Source organism: Sinocyclocheilus grahami, unplaced genomic scaffold (assembly GCF_001515645.1).
Source record: "Sinocyclocheilus grahami isolate Dianchi unplaced genomic scaffold, SAMN03320097.WGS_v1.1 scaffold54.1, whole genome shotgun sequence".
NCBI lineage: Eukaryota > Metazoa > Chordata > Actinopteri > Cypriniformes > Cyprinidae > Sinocyclocheilus > Sinocyclocheilus grahami.
In genome coordinates this window covers 5,758,672-5,776,305 of record NW_015505233.1, presented here as the reverse complement: position 1 = coordinate 5,776,305, position 17,634 = coordinate 5,758,672, and the positions used below count along the sequence as shown (strand labels likewise).

The window sequence follows — 17,634 nt, the reverse complement described above, 5'->3', positions numbered from 1 at the left end:
CACAGTCTGTGGAGAATCAACAACTGGCTGACGATCGGAATGTGTTTTACTGTTGATTTGAAAAGGCCAGACTGACACCCAGCACCCGCTCTGATCTGCACTTCACACATTCACCTATCCCCCCTGCAACCCCCCTCCCTCTCTCCCCCACCATTCAACCTGCGCTTAAGGTCTGTGTAGAGGATGTGAACAGGGTCTTCAGGAAGCAGAAATCTAAGAAAGCTTCAGGCCCAGACGGTGTTTCACCTGCCGGTCTTAAAATCTGTGCTGACCAACTGGCCCCCGTCTTCACACAGATCTTCAACAGATCTCTGGAGCTGTGTGAAGTTCCCTGCTGCTTCAAATGCTCCACCATCATTCTGGTCCCCAAAAAAACCCAAATCACTGGACTTAATGACTCCAGACCTGGCGCTCTCAAGTCTGTGGTCATGAAGTCATTTGAGCGACTGGTCCTGGCCTACCTGAAGGACATCACTGGACCCTTGCTGGATCCTCTTCAGTTTGCCAACAGAGCAAACAGGTCTGTGGATGGCGCAGTCAACATGGGACTGCATTACATCCTGTAACACCTTGACAAAACTGGGAATTACGCAAGGATCTTATTTGTAGACTTCAGTTTGGCCTTCAATACCATCATGCCTGACCTTCTCTCAGACAAACTGACCCAGCGCTCCGTGCCCACCTCCATCTGTCAGTGGATCACCAGCTTCCTGACAGACAGGCAGTAGCTAGTGAGGCTGGGCAAACTCACATCCAGGACTATCACAATCAGCACTGGAGCTCCTCAGGGATGTGTTCTCTCCCCACTGCTCTTCTCCCTGTATACAAATGACTGCACTTCAAAAGACCCCTCTGTCAAACTCCTGAAGTTTGCGGATGACACTACAGTCATCGGCCTCATCAAGGACAGAGACGAGTCTGCTTACAGACAGGAAGTTGAGCAGCTGGCTGGCTGGTGCAATCTTAACAACCTGGAACTAAACACTCAAAACTGTGGAGATGATAGTGGACTTCAGGAGGAACCCCCCTGCACTCTCCCCACTGACCATCATGAACAGCACTGTGACTGCAGTGGAGTCATTAAGGTTCCTGGGCACCACCTTCTCTCATGACCTGAAGTGGGACAGTCACATTGACTCTATTGTGAAAAAGGCCCAGCAGAGGCTGTATTTCCTCCGCCAGCTGAGGCAGTTCAAACTGCCACAGGAGCTGCTGAAACAGTTCTACTTGGCCATCATTGAGTCTGTCCTGTGTTCATCTATAACTGTTTGGTTTGGTTCAGCTACCAAAACAGACATCAGAAGACTACAACGGACAGTCAGGACTGCTGAGATGATTATTGGTGCCCCTTTACCCAAACTCCAAGGACTTTACATCTCCAGAGGGAGGAAAAGGGCTAACAAAATCACTCTGGACCCCTCACACCCAGCCCATTCTCTTTGAACTGTTGCCCTCTGGCTGGCACTACAGAGCACTGAGCACCAAAACAGCCAGACACAAGAACAGTTTTTCCCCCAGGCCATATTCCAACTGAACAACACATAACACATCTGCACATCTGTAAATAACTCATTAAACCTTAATCTGTAAATAGCACATATGCACATTCACAGTTCTGTCTATGGACTTTTTACTTTTTCTGTATATTTTTATTACTATTGTTATTTATAATTTATTATCTATTCTCTCATGTTATGTATGTCTGAACTTTGTTTGTATTTTCTGTACCGGAAGCTCCTAACACCAAGACAAATTCCTTGTGTGTGTGAACACACTTGGCAATAAAGCTCTTACTGCCTCTGATTCTCTCTTTCCTGCTCTCTCTGTAGAGAAGCCTGTAAAGTTTATCTATAGCATGTTTATGAATTATGATGCTATCTTATGACTCCCAGGTGACTTACTCCATCCACACAAACACACACACTCTTTCCATCAGTGTCGGCAGGGGGAATCGCATTCGGAAAGTGGCAATTAGAGAACGCTGGGTGGGAGTGAATCAGAGTTATAACAAAATAAATCACCTATGAGGAGGATTACTGATGCACAAACAAACCAAGAGTGGAAGAGAGTGTATAGCATTTACCTTTTTGTTGTTTTCTTTAATATCTTGAGGATTGAGAGCCTTGTAGTCACTAGGAGGGAGGAAAGAACAGCGAGTGAGAGAGAGTTAGCTTTAAATATGCGTCTCATGTAATGGCTGTAACATGCAATTTCACAGCTCTGCAATCAACACAACTAATATAGTGTGTGTGAGTGCAAGCAAAATTAGACACGCATACACTTTTACTCAACCACTCAGCACATTAAACGTTTCGTCTCTCCATAACCCTACCCACTGTGTGCCTGGGGTCTTTTCTCTTCAGCAGGGGAAACAGTAATGGGCTACTCTAAAAATGGACAAGTGAGAATAAAAGTTACGCCTTCTTTCTTTGTGTGAACATTTGGGCGGCGTTACACATAGTGAGGTAGATATGTGCGGGTGTGTTCGAATGAGCCATTTTAGGTAGACTCTAAACTTTTATAAAGAATATCTCTTTGGATTTGAGACTTTAGTCTTTGCAAATTTACAGATCTTCTTTATGCACCAAGAGCTTGTAACACTCCAAAGAGAAAGGAAAAAATGAAATCGCATCATATGACCCCTTTAACTGCATATTCAGCTGGTAATACTGTATTTTATTCAATGGAATTTGTGAGAAAAGTGGAAAAAACGAAAAGTATATTGCAATAATATTAGTTAATATTTCTGCCTGCATTCTTGCTTACATCAACAGAAAAATCATAATAGGAATAAATTTACTTTTTTTGGAACAATGGTCATTGATCAATCATACAAAATAAGACAATTCATGAAGCAAACAGCAGGATGTCTCTTATCTTGTGTGAAAATGTTGTCTTGATACATGTTAAATCATTGCAAATGTTTCGTAAATATATCAAAGATAATAAATCAGTCAATATCTTCCTTAAATAGATGGCGGCCAGATTCCTGGTACTTTAGCGTATGCTAAACCCAGAGGGTGGTTGGCCGTGGCGCTGTCAGCACTGTGATGAATCTGCTGTAAGTGTAGTAATTAAGGAGGATTTGAGTCATTCCTGATGAGACCAGACAGAGAAATGTTCAGAAATAAGACAGAGGGATTAAAAACTCTCCATCAGAAATCATATTAGACCCCCCCACACAAAGTGAGATTCTCACAGAGGGGGAGAGAGAGGTGAATTAAGTGAGTTGTGTATACATAGAGTTTAGGGCTGTCGCTATTAATTATATAGAGTTAATAAGCCATCTGATGATTATTTTGATCAAAGGCAACAGCTGAAAATGGCTTAACAATAAAACGAACAATCAATAATAAATAAACTGTGAATCTCCAGTGTCATAAGGCTAATTCAAAAAATTATTATTTAACTGACTTGTAATTTATTTATTTTTTTGGTCACTGCGATTGAGAGATCACATAAGCAGAGTGATTTTTTTAATGCTACTGCATGTCAAAGTGAATTTTCCACATGGCAGGTAAAAGTAGTTTTATGTCAAAGGAAATTTACCCAAGATTAAAAAATATATTATTCATTTAATTGGCAGGGTATAAAACCATTTAATTGAAATTATTTCACCATGTGAAACATAAAAAAACGATATGACAATTTTCATTTTTGGGTGAGCTATCACTTTAACGTGGGGTAAGATGTGTCCGCACCCATGTGCTTAACATGGGTACCGCTGACTGAACCACCTCCAGAAACACTTCCTGTGTGTTAAGGCTTATGTATAAATGTGTATTTTCATAATTGTGCATGGCTTACATTAAGTCGGGTCTGAAGTGGTGTAACAGGGCACAGAATGCCAGTCCATTCCTCCAGGAAGTGGTGAAGTTGGTGATTTTGACGCCTCTGTAGTTTTTTGTGACCTCACGGCACCAGGCCAACAGGGACTGACTTGCATTCGGCCTCCCACCAAGAACAGGACTAGGAATTGGACTGGGCTGTAGGAAAGGAGAAAGAGAGGAAAGGGTGTAGAAAAGAGAGATGAATATGTACTATTGACATTCAAATTATTTACAAAATTAATGACATGTCAGCTTTGACTTGGAAATGAACAGACATCTGGATCAACACATCTCAGTCTATTTATCAATCAAAATATTATTAGAAATAATGTTCTAAAATGTATTACATATATTAAAATAATTAAACAAGAATGAAAGAAACTTATTTTTATTTTCATTATACACAAAAGGAATGTGTAGCATAATGCATGCAGAAAAGAGAAACGAATTAGAGAAACACAACTAATAATTATACAGAAACATGAACTGTACACCAAATTACACACAGCTCATATAGCTCAAGCTTTTACCATTTTTCAAACACACTAATTTTCTCTATCCCACACACACATACTCTTATTGTCCCTCTTTTCTTCAAAAGTCCTTAAATTCTAATCAAGAACATCAGATTCAACCCATCTCTCTCCAATTAGCTTTGTAAGCTCAGCTTTGTTAAAAGTCGCCTCTGTTGAAACCCTCTTTCTAATTTGAACAAACACACGCACACACAAAAATGTACACAAAAGACTTCCATGTTCGTTCTAATGAGAGCTTTGGTCTGTAAGGAGTGTATGACCATGGATAATGTAAACACATGATTAATAAAGACCAGCCTTTGAAGCTGTATCAGTCTGGATTAAGAGTCCAACTAAACGGAGGAACGAGAATTCTAATCCCACAAATCCATGAACACAAAGCAGCAGAACCCCTTCGCACCAGGAGTCTGGCCACTTTCGGACATAATCCCGTTAAAAACGGAGCCGCCGCGTTACGGATATGGTATCGCTCAGAATTCATATTCTGTGGTGCATGCGCTCGCATTTTTCCCCTCACAATAACTTTTTAATAACGATAATCAAATAGCCTGAGACAAAACTTGCAGCTATCTGATGAATGCAGCCCTGATAGATTCCACATCTAAATACAAATCTAACATGTTATAAAAGAGTGCTCATCCTGCAGAAATACATTATCATAGGACAGGTATCTGTATGGATCTGTGTGTGCAAAGGAAGAGAGACGCTGCCTTTCCCCTGATAAGAGTGCTATACATCAGCTGGCCAACATTTCACGCATGTATGGCAGCTTAACAACGCCCCCTTTTGGACAGAATCTGCTATGGCAGGAGGATTCAAGGACGCAAAAAAAAAAAATGCTTGTGAGGGACCCAGAGCAGACTTATGTAAATCACAGACCAAAACTCAAAAACTAGAAAACGAACAATGATATTATAAAGGGAAGCGTGACATCCTAAAGGTGTGGTTTGAGTAGATTGGCTAGACGCCAAAGCTGTAACTTCCTTTAAAGGGGCCATTTGATGCTATTTTAAAGATCATTATTAATCGCGAGCTTCAGCTTTCAAAGTAAATATCAAGACAGTTAATAATGTCGTTAGTTTTACCATCAGTTCAAGCCCCGAAAGGGCAACAGAGTCGCGTGACAGACACAGTGATGATGCAGTACACAAGCCGCGGTTAAGACAGCTGACGTGCTATGATTTCTGACAGGCAGTTCACTCTCCTGTGATGTGACCCTGTTCCTCACACACACACACACACACACACGACGCGTTACTCTGCGCTCCGCAAAACTCCGCATTTGAACAGTCAATAGCAAATACTTAAACTAATAACAAAACATACTTACAGTCGCTGATTCAGAAGTGCCAGATTGTCATAGCAAAGTCGGAATTGACCCTTTTTTTTTTTTTTTTTAGAAATAGCCTTTGTGCACAGCCAGCCTTGCACTCTTCTAGGTTCAAAAAACTGTCGCCCATAAAATGCGGTGCACAGATTCGAACATCTGGGTTGTGCTGTTCTGTTGTAAATAAATCTTAACCAATGATTCCTAATTGCATCTACTCTCGTAAGGCCAAATAAAATGCTTTTGCTTTCGCACTGAAACACACAGCGTCTCCCTGACATGGCTGCATCAACACTACTGCTGTTCCTGAAACCACGCCTGCTTTCTTTGCGTGCACATTTGGGCGGCATTATGCTAATATTTCCACATAGTGACGTAGATATGTGGGGGCGTGTTAGAACGAGCCGTTTTAGGTAGGCGTGGTTGACTCTTAACTTTTATAAAGAATATCTCTTTGGATTTGAGACTTTAGTCTTTGCAACTTTACAGATCTTCTTTATGCACCAAGAGCTTGTAACACTCCAAAGAGAAAGGAAAACTTGAAATCGCATCATATGACCCCTTTAAATTCTTCGAATGCTTGCCTCTTAGATTATCATCATTAAATGCGAAGATCCGAACGAATGCCACTGAGGGCAAGTGTGTTATTTGTGCGTTTATACGTCTGTCTGCACAATCTGAAAGGTTAAGGTTGTCTTGAGCAGGAGGGAAAAGTCAAGTGAGGGGCCCTTGGGGCTCCGAGAGCCTTTCTGCTCTAGAGACAGAAATGCACACACACAAACAGACTAATAACAATGATCAAGATGTTGCCACAACAGTAAACACCCAACAATGAAGGACAATAGTTGAATAATGTTATGAAATGTATTTTTAGTCATGTACATTCACATTTAATGTAGAACATCTCATTTTGTTTCATTCTTCTTTTGTTCCTTTTCTGTTAAGTGACCTTGAACTAGAATTCAAGTGTCTTGCTTTAATAATTTAATTATAAAAAAGCCTGTTCCCCTTATTAAAGGGTCTCATATTCAATTCAAGATCAACTACAGTGATTCACCCAGAGCAGAAATTAAGTGTGATGAACTAAACGGCCTACACAAGTATTCCCTGCGTAAACTCACATGCTACATGGGGGTGGGGAAGAACACGTTAAGCTCCACACGAATACAAACCCGCAACCACTTTTCCATGTCACTTTTCCAGCATGCATGATAAGAGAGCTGCAAGTTCCTGAGGCAGTTTTTGCTCCTTTTAAGAGATGTTTGAAGTAGCTGTCTAATTTCAGCTCAATAATTACCTGGGATTACCGGCCAGGTGCTATTAAAGCAATTAGAAGACAACAGCCGTTTAGGAGCACTCGGCTCTTTAGACTAACTGTACCCTGTGGCAGCTTTGTGGCAGGAGGAAAACAGTAACACTGACACACCAAGACACGTTTTAACTCCCAGGAACCATGGCCGTTATTTAATTCATCCTCCACCTCTGTAAGGTGGGTTGATTCTATCTATTTTATTGCCAATGACTGAAATGACCCATTAAAAACACTGAATCTCACTGTTCAATTTGCTAAAATACCACATGCATTCAAGTATTCACTGAAAACTACTGAACTGTTCCCCTGTAAACTGTGATGTTCAAATATATAATATAATATATAATATGACTCAAATCCTCCTGTTCTATTCAGATATACTGAACTGATGCATTGCAAACGCAAACTGATAAAAATATAAACAAATGACTCAATGTAAATTTATTAAACTGAAATGTTTCAGATATAAAGAGCTGAAAGGTTTCAAAAACATTTTTAAATATAAACTTCAAAACTGTTCTCTTTTAAACCATGTTGTGCAAATATAAACTACTTAATATATAAACTGAAATGTTCTTTTTACAAATCAACAGCTGAACTTTACTATTGTAAACTATACTGTTTGTATATTAATTACTGAATTAAAGCTGCAGTCCGTAAGTTTTGCCTCTTTGTCGTCATCTCTGTTTGAAAACCTGCAATTGCAGCTGTGCACGGAATTATCTTCCTTGTGTGGGTTGTGCGGCGGCACGGCTCCAGCGCGGATGAATCTAATGTTTTGAGGAGTATGTGTGTGTGGCAGTCAGCCACAGCACAGGTGTGGATATTGTACTTTGCAGATTCTAGCCTAAGTCTTGGAATATATGACTCAAATAAGCATTTTCACCGGATATTGTCATCTGAACAAGTAAGTAACAAGTCTGCCACGTTTGTTCTGACCAACTGTGGAAAAAAGCATTTCAATAAATCGCTCTACCAATGGTGATTTAATCTAAATTAGCTCATATCACATCAAACCGTGCAAATTATTATTATTTTTATACTTTATTCTCAAATTGTTAATGTTAACAACATCAGCATTGCGTGACTATGAGTATAGTGTGTATAAGCGAGTAGATTTCAATCTCTGTACAGTCTAATATCTAATTGTCATACCACTCGAATTTCATACTAAGGAATTATTTTAATCCAAAAAGCAAATTATGCTCCCTTCGAACTGGTAGTCTTTATAATACAAATCTTGTGTAATCCCAGGCTATCTGTAATCAGAAGCACATTTAAAACTGGAATATAATTTAATTTCATTCACATGTGTTTCATAAACACATAATCCTTTCCGGATTACAATCCGCCATCAAAATGATACATATAATTATTCTGGCTGTTGTGAGAAAAGGCTATAAACGATCGGCCACCTGCAGCATCCTCACATGCGATAGCCTACTAGCCGGGACAACTTCTTTATGTTTACAGACGTGACGTAATGACGCAGCAGCATGCTCGAACTTTCCACGAAAACCTACCCGTACCACTCAAATTAGAAAACATTATTATAAGCTTACCGTTGTGAATCAGGCTAAAATAAGGCGATAGTTTCGAACACTGGCTGGTTATGTACTTGCTCAAATATTGATTTCAGATCATTTTTAACCAAAAAAAGTTACGGACTGCAGTTTTAAGTAAACTAAATTGTTGTTTAAACAAAGTCGGTTGTAAACGGTTTAAAAAACTGCTTGTTTTTTTTAATGTAAACATTTTAACTGTTCTGATGTAAACCACTTTTCAAATATAAACTACTGAATTGTTTAAATAAATATTGTAAAGTGCTTAATTCTTTCGAATGTAAACTGTTAAACTGTTCTAATGTAAACTATACTGTTCAAATATAAACTGCTGAACTATTTCACTGTAAAATACAGGGTTCAGGGGTAAACTACTGAACACTTCTCCTGTCAAATCACTGAACTCTTCCACAACAAAACATCAGAACTTCTCTCTAATTACAAACTGATATAATAATCATTCCATTTTGGGTTTTTTAAAAACATTAATGGTTAAATCCAATGCCATAAATAATAATAATAGTGTAATATTGTATCATGTGCATTCACAAAATAACAGTGATTTCGGTAAGATGATGGAGTACTTCATTGTTCAAACTGAACAAAAAAAAACAGTTCTCTGGAAACTGCGTAAAAGTTCTTCCTTCATTCACAAGCTCACGGCACTGAGTGTACGTTCTTACTAAACTGCATGTATCTACTGAAACAACACTGACGGGAATTTTTGGTGTCACAGAGCGCGCGCACTTATCAAATGCTGCGCTGTCTTGCCCTGAGCAGCGGTCGTGGGGGGAGGGGGATGTGGGGATAGGAGGAGAAAAATAAACGATTGGCAGCGGCGTGTTTCTGTGCTGGAGGACAGGATTACAGTGCTGTTTCTTCCCACAAACAGAACATATTAAAATGAAGCTGCATTCATCACTATCCAACACACACACACAAAAAGGAAGGAAAAACAAAACAGCTAAAAAATTTTTTAAAAAATCATGCAGCACATTTCAACATCTGCCAAAACTTTAACAGAGACAGAAAAGATATTCATTATTCATGATGGCAGCAAATGTACACACACACCTGACACATGGTGGAGGACAGGGGCGAGGAGGGAGGAGAAGGTAAAAAGAGATGAGGAGGGGGAAAACTTAATCTGTGTTGAATGAGACGAGGAAAGATGAAGGGTGAGAGAGAAGATGGGGAGAAAGAGTTTGGCAGAGGAACTAGGATAGGTCATGTGATCAGAATGGCAGTCTTATGCTCAAAGCTGATGATCTGAGAGTGTGATCCAGCTAAAAAAAAAAAAAACTCTTAATCGACTGTCATTCATTGCAAATTTCATTAATATGCTCTTAAAAATGACATTTTCATGCTGTCACACTAAACATTTTAACCTAGAGACAACTAGGGCCAAAACATATTCTGTGAAATTCAACAGAAATGCAAGGGGAAAAAAGTTCATTAAACTGATGCAATCACACACACACACATACACAAACAAAAAGGTACCAAAACAGTGGAAGCTTTGAATCACACATACTCTTTAAAAGTTGTAATCCACTTAAGATGCCTGTGGCAAAATATTTCTATGGTGTGTGTGTGTGTACACACATTCACAAGGTCAGCACTCTCATAACTCTTTTAAACACACAGCATACAATGGTCTTAGAGAGTTGACCCACTGCATCAGTTCAGATTTGGGACTGTCATTTGATTCGTCAAGTGGCGTTCCAATAAGTTCAATTATTTACTGTCTTGTACCAATTTGTTAGTTTCCTGTAATAGCTTTTCAATTATTCAATTGAACCTTAAAGTCCCCCTGTAGTTAAAAATGTTATCCTTTAAAACTCATCTTTGATCATCAAAATGACATATTTGACTCATGCCTTAAAATAGCTTGAATGCAACTCTACACCTTTGCCTCATTTACTATAAGCGGCTCTATGAATACGCAAATTAGCCCCGCCTCCACTCAGTCACACACCAGCCAGCGCCTCCTGATCCACTAACTGAACTGTAGTAAACGCGATACAATGGCAAGTGGAAATATTGGTTTAATTAAGCCATATGTGTTTGAACCAGAAATAAGCAGGTATGCTCAACGTAAGTAAGGAGACTGATGGCTAACTTCGTGAGGTAACATTATCTGTTTGCGCTGGTTCGTACACGGATAATGACTGATAAAACTGATTTTTACTAGCGGACAACTACAGTGGATACTGCCTTGAAGACTCAAATGCAGCCACAAAATACTTTTTTTTTTTAGTGTTAAAGCGCCGTTGTTAGTTAAAGCAGGGATGAGAGGGTGTGTAGAGCAGGAAAAACTAAATCTATACAGCGTTAATCTGCTTTAGACAGCACTCCTCTACAAACAAATTATAAGAGTCGAAGTTCAGCGATCTGCTCTGATTAAGCTGTCATTTATCAATGAATTCGCAATGCACACGGAAACTCATTAAGAGCAGAGTGGCAGTAATACTTCGAGAAGTAGAAGGAGGGAGAGAGGGATGAGGAGAGGAAGAGAGGGAAACATCAGGTGTGCTCTGCCGTCAGATCGTTGTCCGCGGCGGTACGGTCTCGTTGGCAGATGAGAGCCCTGATAAGCGAAAGCAATTAAAAAGAATATAATTACAAAGTCACCCCTATCTGAATGAGGCCTTGATCAAAACACGCCCACGTCAATACGTCGGCCGGGATCGATGGAGTCAGGAAGGAAGGCTTTTACTGTGGCATGTTTCACACCATCAAACGGCATCACGCCTGAGATGAGACGAGACGCACACTTAAGCTAATGAAAGACAAAAACGCAACCAGCAACAGAACGATAAACTCTCTGACAAATGCCAGGTTGTCTTCACATTAAATGCAGTGATTCACAACCACAGGTACGCCAGGGGGATTTTGAACCCACAAAAAAGAAAAATCAATTAAAATAATAGTAATTAATGCCTTCACTTTTTTATAGGCTTGTTTCTGAGGAAAGAAAAATGGGAGTGTAATGTAGCCAAGACAGTACACTAAAAAACTCATGATTTATGATTTACTCAAGCTTTTGTTATTTCACACCTGGATGACTTTCTTTTTTTCCTGTAGAAGACTAAAGAAAATATTATGAAGATTGTGTTGTTTTGCTCGTGCAATGAACGTTTGGTTACCAATATTGTTCAAAATAAATTATTTGTGTTTAGTGATATCAGAACCATGAATTCATTAACAATCACTACCACTCAAACATTTGGGGTCTGTAAGCTTTTTTAAAACATTTTTAAAAGAACTGTCTTATGCTCCGCAAGGCTGCACTTATTTGATAAAAAAAAAACGTAAAAATTACAATTTCAAAAACTATTTTCTATTTTAATACATTTTAAAATACTGTACAATTAATTAATGTGACGGCAAAGTCTTCAGTGTCACATGATCCTTAAGAAATCATTGTAATATGCTGATTTTGTGCTCAAGAAACATTTCTTATTATTATAATGTCAAAAAAATGTGCTGCTTAATATTTTTGTGGAAACAGTGATACATTTCATTTGATGAATAGAAAGTTCAAAAGAACATCATTTATTTAAAATACAAACATTCTGTAAGAATGTAAAAGCCTTTATTGTTACTTTTGATCCATATCATATACATACATACACTGCCGTTCAAAAGTTTGGGATCAGTTCGATTTTTAGTGTTTTTTAATGGAGTCTCTTGTGCTTATCAAGGCTGTATTTATTTGATAAAAAAATACAGAAAAAACTGTAAGATTGTGAGATATTACTTCAATTTCTAATATTGGTTTTCTGTTTTAATATACTTTAGTGATCCAAGCTGAATTTTCAGCATCATTACTTCAGTCTTCAGTGTCACATGATCCTTCAGAAATCATTATAATATGCTGATTAATACGTGCATATATATATATATATATATATATATATATATATATATATATATACAGGGTGCGATTTGTGAAAAATGACAGAAAATAACTTTTAAGCTTTTGAAAACTTTTTATGAAATGTTTTTAATACGACGGAAACTGTATTTAACGTGATCACAGTTTAATGATTCATTTTAATGATTTAATTTCCACGGTTATTCAAACAACGAATAAATTATATAGAGAAAGCGAGCAAAGAACACAGCGGAGCTTTTTGAAACTCCAAATCAGTTAAACCATTACATCGCTAAATGATTCAACGTTTTGAAGCGCTCCAATCGAAATGATTCACTGTTTCGAAGCGCTCCAATCAGATCGCGTATCACAAATCATTTTATTCAGATTGGGACTTCAAAGTGTGCATTGCGAATCATTTGATTCAGATCGGGACTTAAAAGCACGGATGGCGAATCATCTGATTTAGATCGGGACGTCAGAGCAGGTTCGCGGGATGTTTTTATCCCCACCAGAGATAAAAATAATTCAGCAGAGGAAGGGATGCATAGACCAGAGGGGGGGACCCCCTGCAATGTTGGAAATATTTATGTTTTAAACCATGAAGGCGAGCCAATGGATATCACACACAAGCAATGTGCAAGAGTTATGCCGGCGAACGTCAATCTCAGTCAATTCACTATGCAGAAAGTGAAAGTAAAAACGGAATGACAGAGCTTTCGGCATCTGATGCCACATATTCTCTCAGAGACGACGAGAGACAAATCTACTTCAACATATGATGATAACGGTATATAGCTGTCTTCGTTTTTTCCCTTAATATTTATTTTGTGGCCCGTACATAGTGAAAAAGAAAACGAAACGTATTTCGTGTTAAACAGGTTGTTTTTGAAAGTCGAAGCTTAAAATAAAAGCTTTTTATTTAATTGATTTTAATTATAGGACTATAATTCATTGTAATATAACTGTTTTAAAATACCTTTTTTGAAAACATTTTAATTGAGGAGTAAATAGCCTAATCTTATCCTCGCAGCACGTCAGTTATGCGGTAATTATTGCGGGGGAAATTAATTGTAATTTTAATTTAATAATAGGCACAATATGTAATTTTTCGCCACTAGAGGACGCGTATTCAAAATAAACAGAAACAAAGGCATAGTTTTATGACGCCGTGACTGAGTGTGGAATCATGGGAGTTGTCGCCTTCATCCCCACAACCGATGCAATCCGACGGGACTCGGGCAGAAATCATGTTCATGGATGAGCTAATGATTTATTAACATAGTAGAATGAAGCAGGGTGAGGCTGAAAGCCGTCGAAGCTAAACGAGGCTGCTGAACGAGCGCGACACACGGCTCGAAAGCAGCGGACCTTTTATTATGCCACAGTCGAGCGCTTCTGCTCCTTCCGGTCGTGAGTATGTGGGAAAAAAGCAGCGCTGTTTTATCATAACTAGATACATTTGAAAGTTCTGTTATAATGCTACTCTGTGCAGTTGTCACCTGTCTAATAAAACGCATTACATATTAAAGCGTCTTTAGTGTTTCCATGTTTTCTAAAAAACCAAGGGGTTATGACCTCATTGGCAGGCGACACAATGACACTATAGACACGGTCCGTGTCACTAGTTAAAATTGCTTATTTCTCTGGATTTAAACATTCTTCAAAACATTTGGGATAATGTAAGTACACAAGTCAGCAAAATGTATAACAATGTACTAGTGGTTTTTGGATATTTTAATAAAAAAAATCTTACATATTGTGCCTTTAATAATAAAAGTAACTTCATTATAATAATAGGCCTAATAAAAATAAGAATGTACCAGGCCTACATTAATTGGAAATGCTAAATCCTCTTAATATTGCCAATAATTGATGTTTTTGACAAAATCTCTGGCTGGCTTTCATCGATACAAGATCATCGTCTTTCGACGCAGCCCAGCAAGGGGAAGTTACCGCGGGGCCTTTCGCAGTGCGTGCCCGTCCGCTACGCTACTGGGCAGACAGCACGTTGCCTGTTACGTCGTTTGGGCTGTCTTGTTGAGTGGGGGGGCACTGAGAACATTATATTTCACACACACATACATATTCATCCATCCTGATGAACAACAGTGTGAACTTCACTCCAATATATGCCAAGGTTAAACCAAATACAACAGGGGGTCTTTTACATGTAAAAGTCATAAAGGTACAGTAAAAGTGAGTCTACATCCCAGAGAAAAGGTGGAAAATAGTAATTTAAAACTAAATTATGATGCTAAACTAACCTTTACATTATGAATGGACTCAAAAAAATTAAAAATAATGACAATGTCAAGTTTGGCCTCTTTAAAAGCTCCACATTCCATCAACACTAAAATAAGGGGTATAATGTATGTGTGTGTGTGTGTGTGTGTGTGTGTGTGTGTGTGTGTGTGTGCGCGTGCGTGCGTGTGTTATGGTTTTAGAGGTTGAAAGGCAGAGGTTGAGAGGCAGTGGGGGCCAGTAATCAGGGGCAGTTATTGATCAGTACTGGGTGGTATGCAGAGGACTGTGGGTAAAAGGTTCTCTCCGTTGAAACAGGTTTAAGGCCACACACCTTCAGGAGAGGAGAGACCAGGAGAAGATTAATCTAAAGTTACTCTCTCCATCTCCACCATGTCATTTAAACTGCCCTCGGCCTTAAAACCTCTCACTCGCACACACACAGGCCTCATCAGCTCACACACACACACACACTACTGATCCTCGTGTACACAAACGAACACACACAAACTCACTCCCATACACATACAATCATCAAACGTGCACACCTGCCTCGTTCACATCAAACATGCAGAATAAGGCGATTTGGCCAATCTGCAGCCGGCCAACTTCCCCACTCAAACAGGTATTCTTTCTAGAGATTACACTAAAGATTTGTTTTCATTTCTCTGCAGTCTTTTTTCTTGTTCTCTCCCTCTCGTGCTCCATCTCTCTTTCTCTGAAGCCAGAAGTGTAATCCCTGGCAGATAAAACTAAGGACTTACAACAGGAAGATTACCGAGAGCTTTGTAGCCTATGTGTAGCAAGTCAACGTGGGTATTCGAGAGCTCTTCAAGTGCTTAACTCATGAACTGAGCTCACACACATACACACACACGCAGGAGAGGAGGATAATGATAGTGGTATTACAGTAACAGGCTCAAAACACTCACACACACCTGGCCCGACGGCTTGAGGACTCTCTAAGCAGTGAAATGCTAACTGCCGTGCTGTGAACTGCTACAGATCCGATGATGGGGACACGGAGGCCATTTAAGAGGTAAATGAGGTCCATCCAAAACCTTCTGGATGGGGAACAAGTTCTACGTTTGCCCAGAATTTGATCAGGGTAGGTACACTGAGCCAAAACACACACCTGGGCAAAGTTTTCTTGAGGTAAAGCCAGTACACTGGTGCTTGTGACATTCTTAGAGCAAAAACATCCTTCATAGATGCTTTGAGGAGGAAGATGAACTCTCTTCTCTCTCCTTCTCTGCCCAAATAGCCCTCACTTTATATATATTTTCATCAAATAGAGAGATTTCACAGATAAAAGCTCTAAGACTTTCTCTCTCTCGGTCCTGAGGCCTTAAGGTCTTAAAGCATCTCAGATTCTAAGGTTCTGTCCTGCATCACTCAGCGGTAGAGGGCCGGCTGAGGGAGATTATTCTGGTAGAGTTTCACAGATTATGAGGGCACTATTGGGGTCTTACTGCCCCTCTGTCAGTAGGGGTTTCATGGCCTCTCCTCGGCTCTCTGAGGGGACGGGCGGTCCATACACAGGAGCGGAACCGGGCCTCAAGCAGGGCTTAACTGTGTTCCCCCAGCCTTGGCCCAGGGTTCAGAGGGGTAACTGGACCGGGGTGAAATAGGAAGCAGGAAAAATTAGCTTAGCTGAAGCCGTCTTTTTGAAAAGACTAAGAAAAGTGGTGTCATTTACAGTAAAGGCAGAGGAAAAAGTATTGTTACATCAAGTTAGTTTACAAGAAAAAAAAATATATATATGTTTAAATAAAAAAATCACAAAAAAATAACCATAAGAGAAAAATATGAAAAGCATAATAATAAAAAAATATATATACACATTTACAGTATATATACTGTAAAAAAAATATTTTATTCTTAACATACTTATATGTAACAACTTAAAATAATTTATAAATACGAATGTATAGATCATACTTTTTATTTAAAAGAGTATGATACACATACACACACACTGTACATATAAATTATAAATGTTTTTTAGATTAAATTTATATCTGGGAATATATATAGTATATATATATATATATATATATATATATATATATATATATATATATACACACACACATACACATACATAGTTGAGGTCTATGTGTCTACCCTTTCAAAAGTGTTCATCCCCCTTTCAATATCTGCAAAATGTTACTTATTTTACCAAAATAAGAGGGATCATACAAAATGCATGTTATTGATTATTTAGTACTGACCTGAAGATGATATTTCACATAAAAGATGTTTACATTTAGTCCACAAGAGAAAATAATAGTTGAATTTATAAAAATGACCCTGTTCAAAAGTTTACATACACTTGATTCTTAATACTGTGTTCATACCTGAATGATCCACAGCTGTTTTTTTTTGTTTGTTTGTTTAGTGATAGTTGTTCATGAGTCCCTTGTTTGTCCTGAACAGTTAAACTGCCTGCTGTTCTTCAGAAAGATCCTTCTGGTCCCACAGAATTTTTGTGTATTTGAACCCTTTGCAAAAATGACTATGATTTTGAGATCCATCCTTTCACACGGAGGACAACTGAGGGACTCATATGCAACTATTACAGAAGGTTCAAACGCTAACTGACGCTTCAGAAGGAAAACCATGCATTAAGAGCCGGAGATGTGTAAATTTTTCTTATTTTGCCTAAATTCATTAGGCAAAATAATTAATTTAATAATCTAATTAATTTAGTACTGCCCATCAGAGGCTAAAGAAGATAGTTACATGTTTCCCAGAAGACAAAAGTTAAATTTACCCTGATCTTCAAATTCAAAGTCTTCACTCCAGTTTAACTGTTCAGGACAAACAAGGGACTCATACACACACACACACACACACACACACACACACACACACACACACACACACACACACACACACACACATACATACACACACACACACATATATAAACACACAAAT

The 17,634-nt window shown here is 38.7% G+C and overlaps 1 protein-coding gene across 1 annotated transcript in view; it reads right to left on the bottom strand.

Annotated features, from left to right (window-relative positions):
- LOC107583560 (EH domain-binding protein 1-like) overlaps positions 1-17,634 on the bottom strand; it is a 124,001-nt gene that overhangs the window by 77,896 nt on the left and 28,471 nt on the right. The window contains exons 6-7 of the mRNA XM_016269829.1: positions 3,808-3,986; positions 2,084-2,132 (exon numbers count right to left, since the gene is read on the bottom strand). Of these exons, the coding sequence (XP_016125315.1) occupies positions 2,084-2,132; positions 3,808-3,986 (228 nt within the window). The remainder of the gene's footprint in view (positions 1-2,083; positions 2,133-3,807; positions 3,987-17,634) is intronic.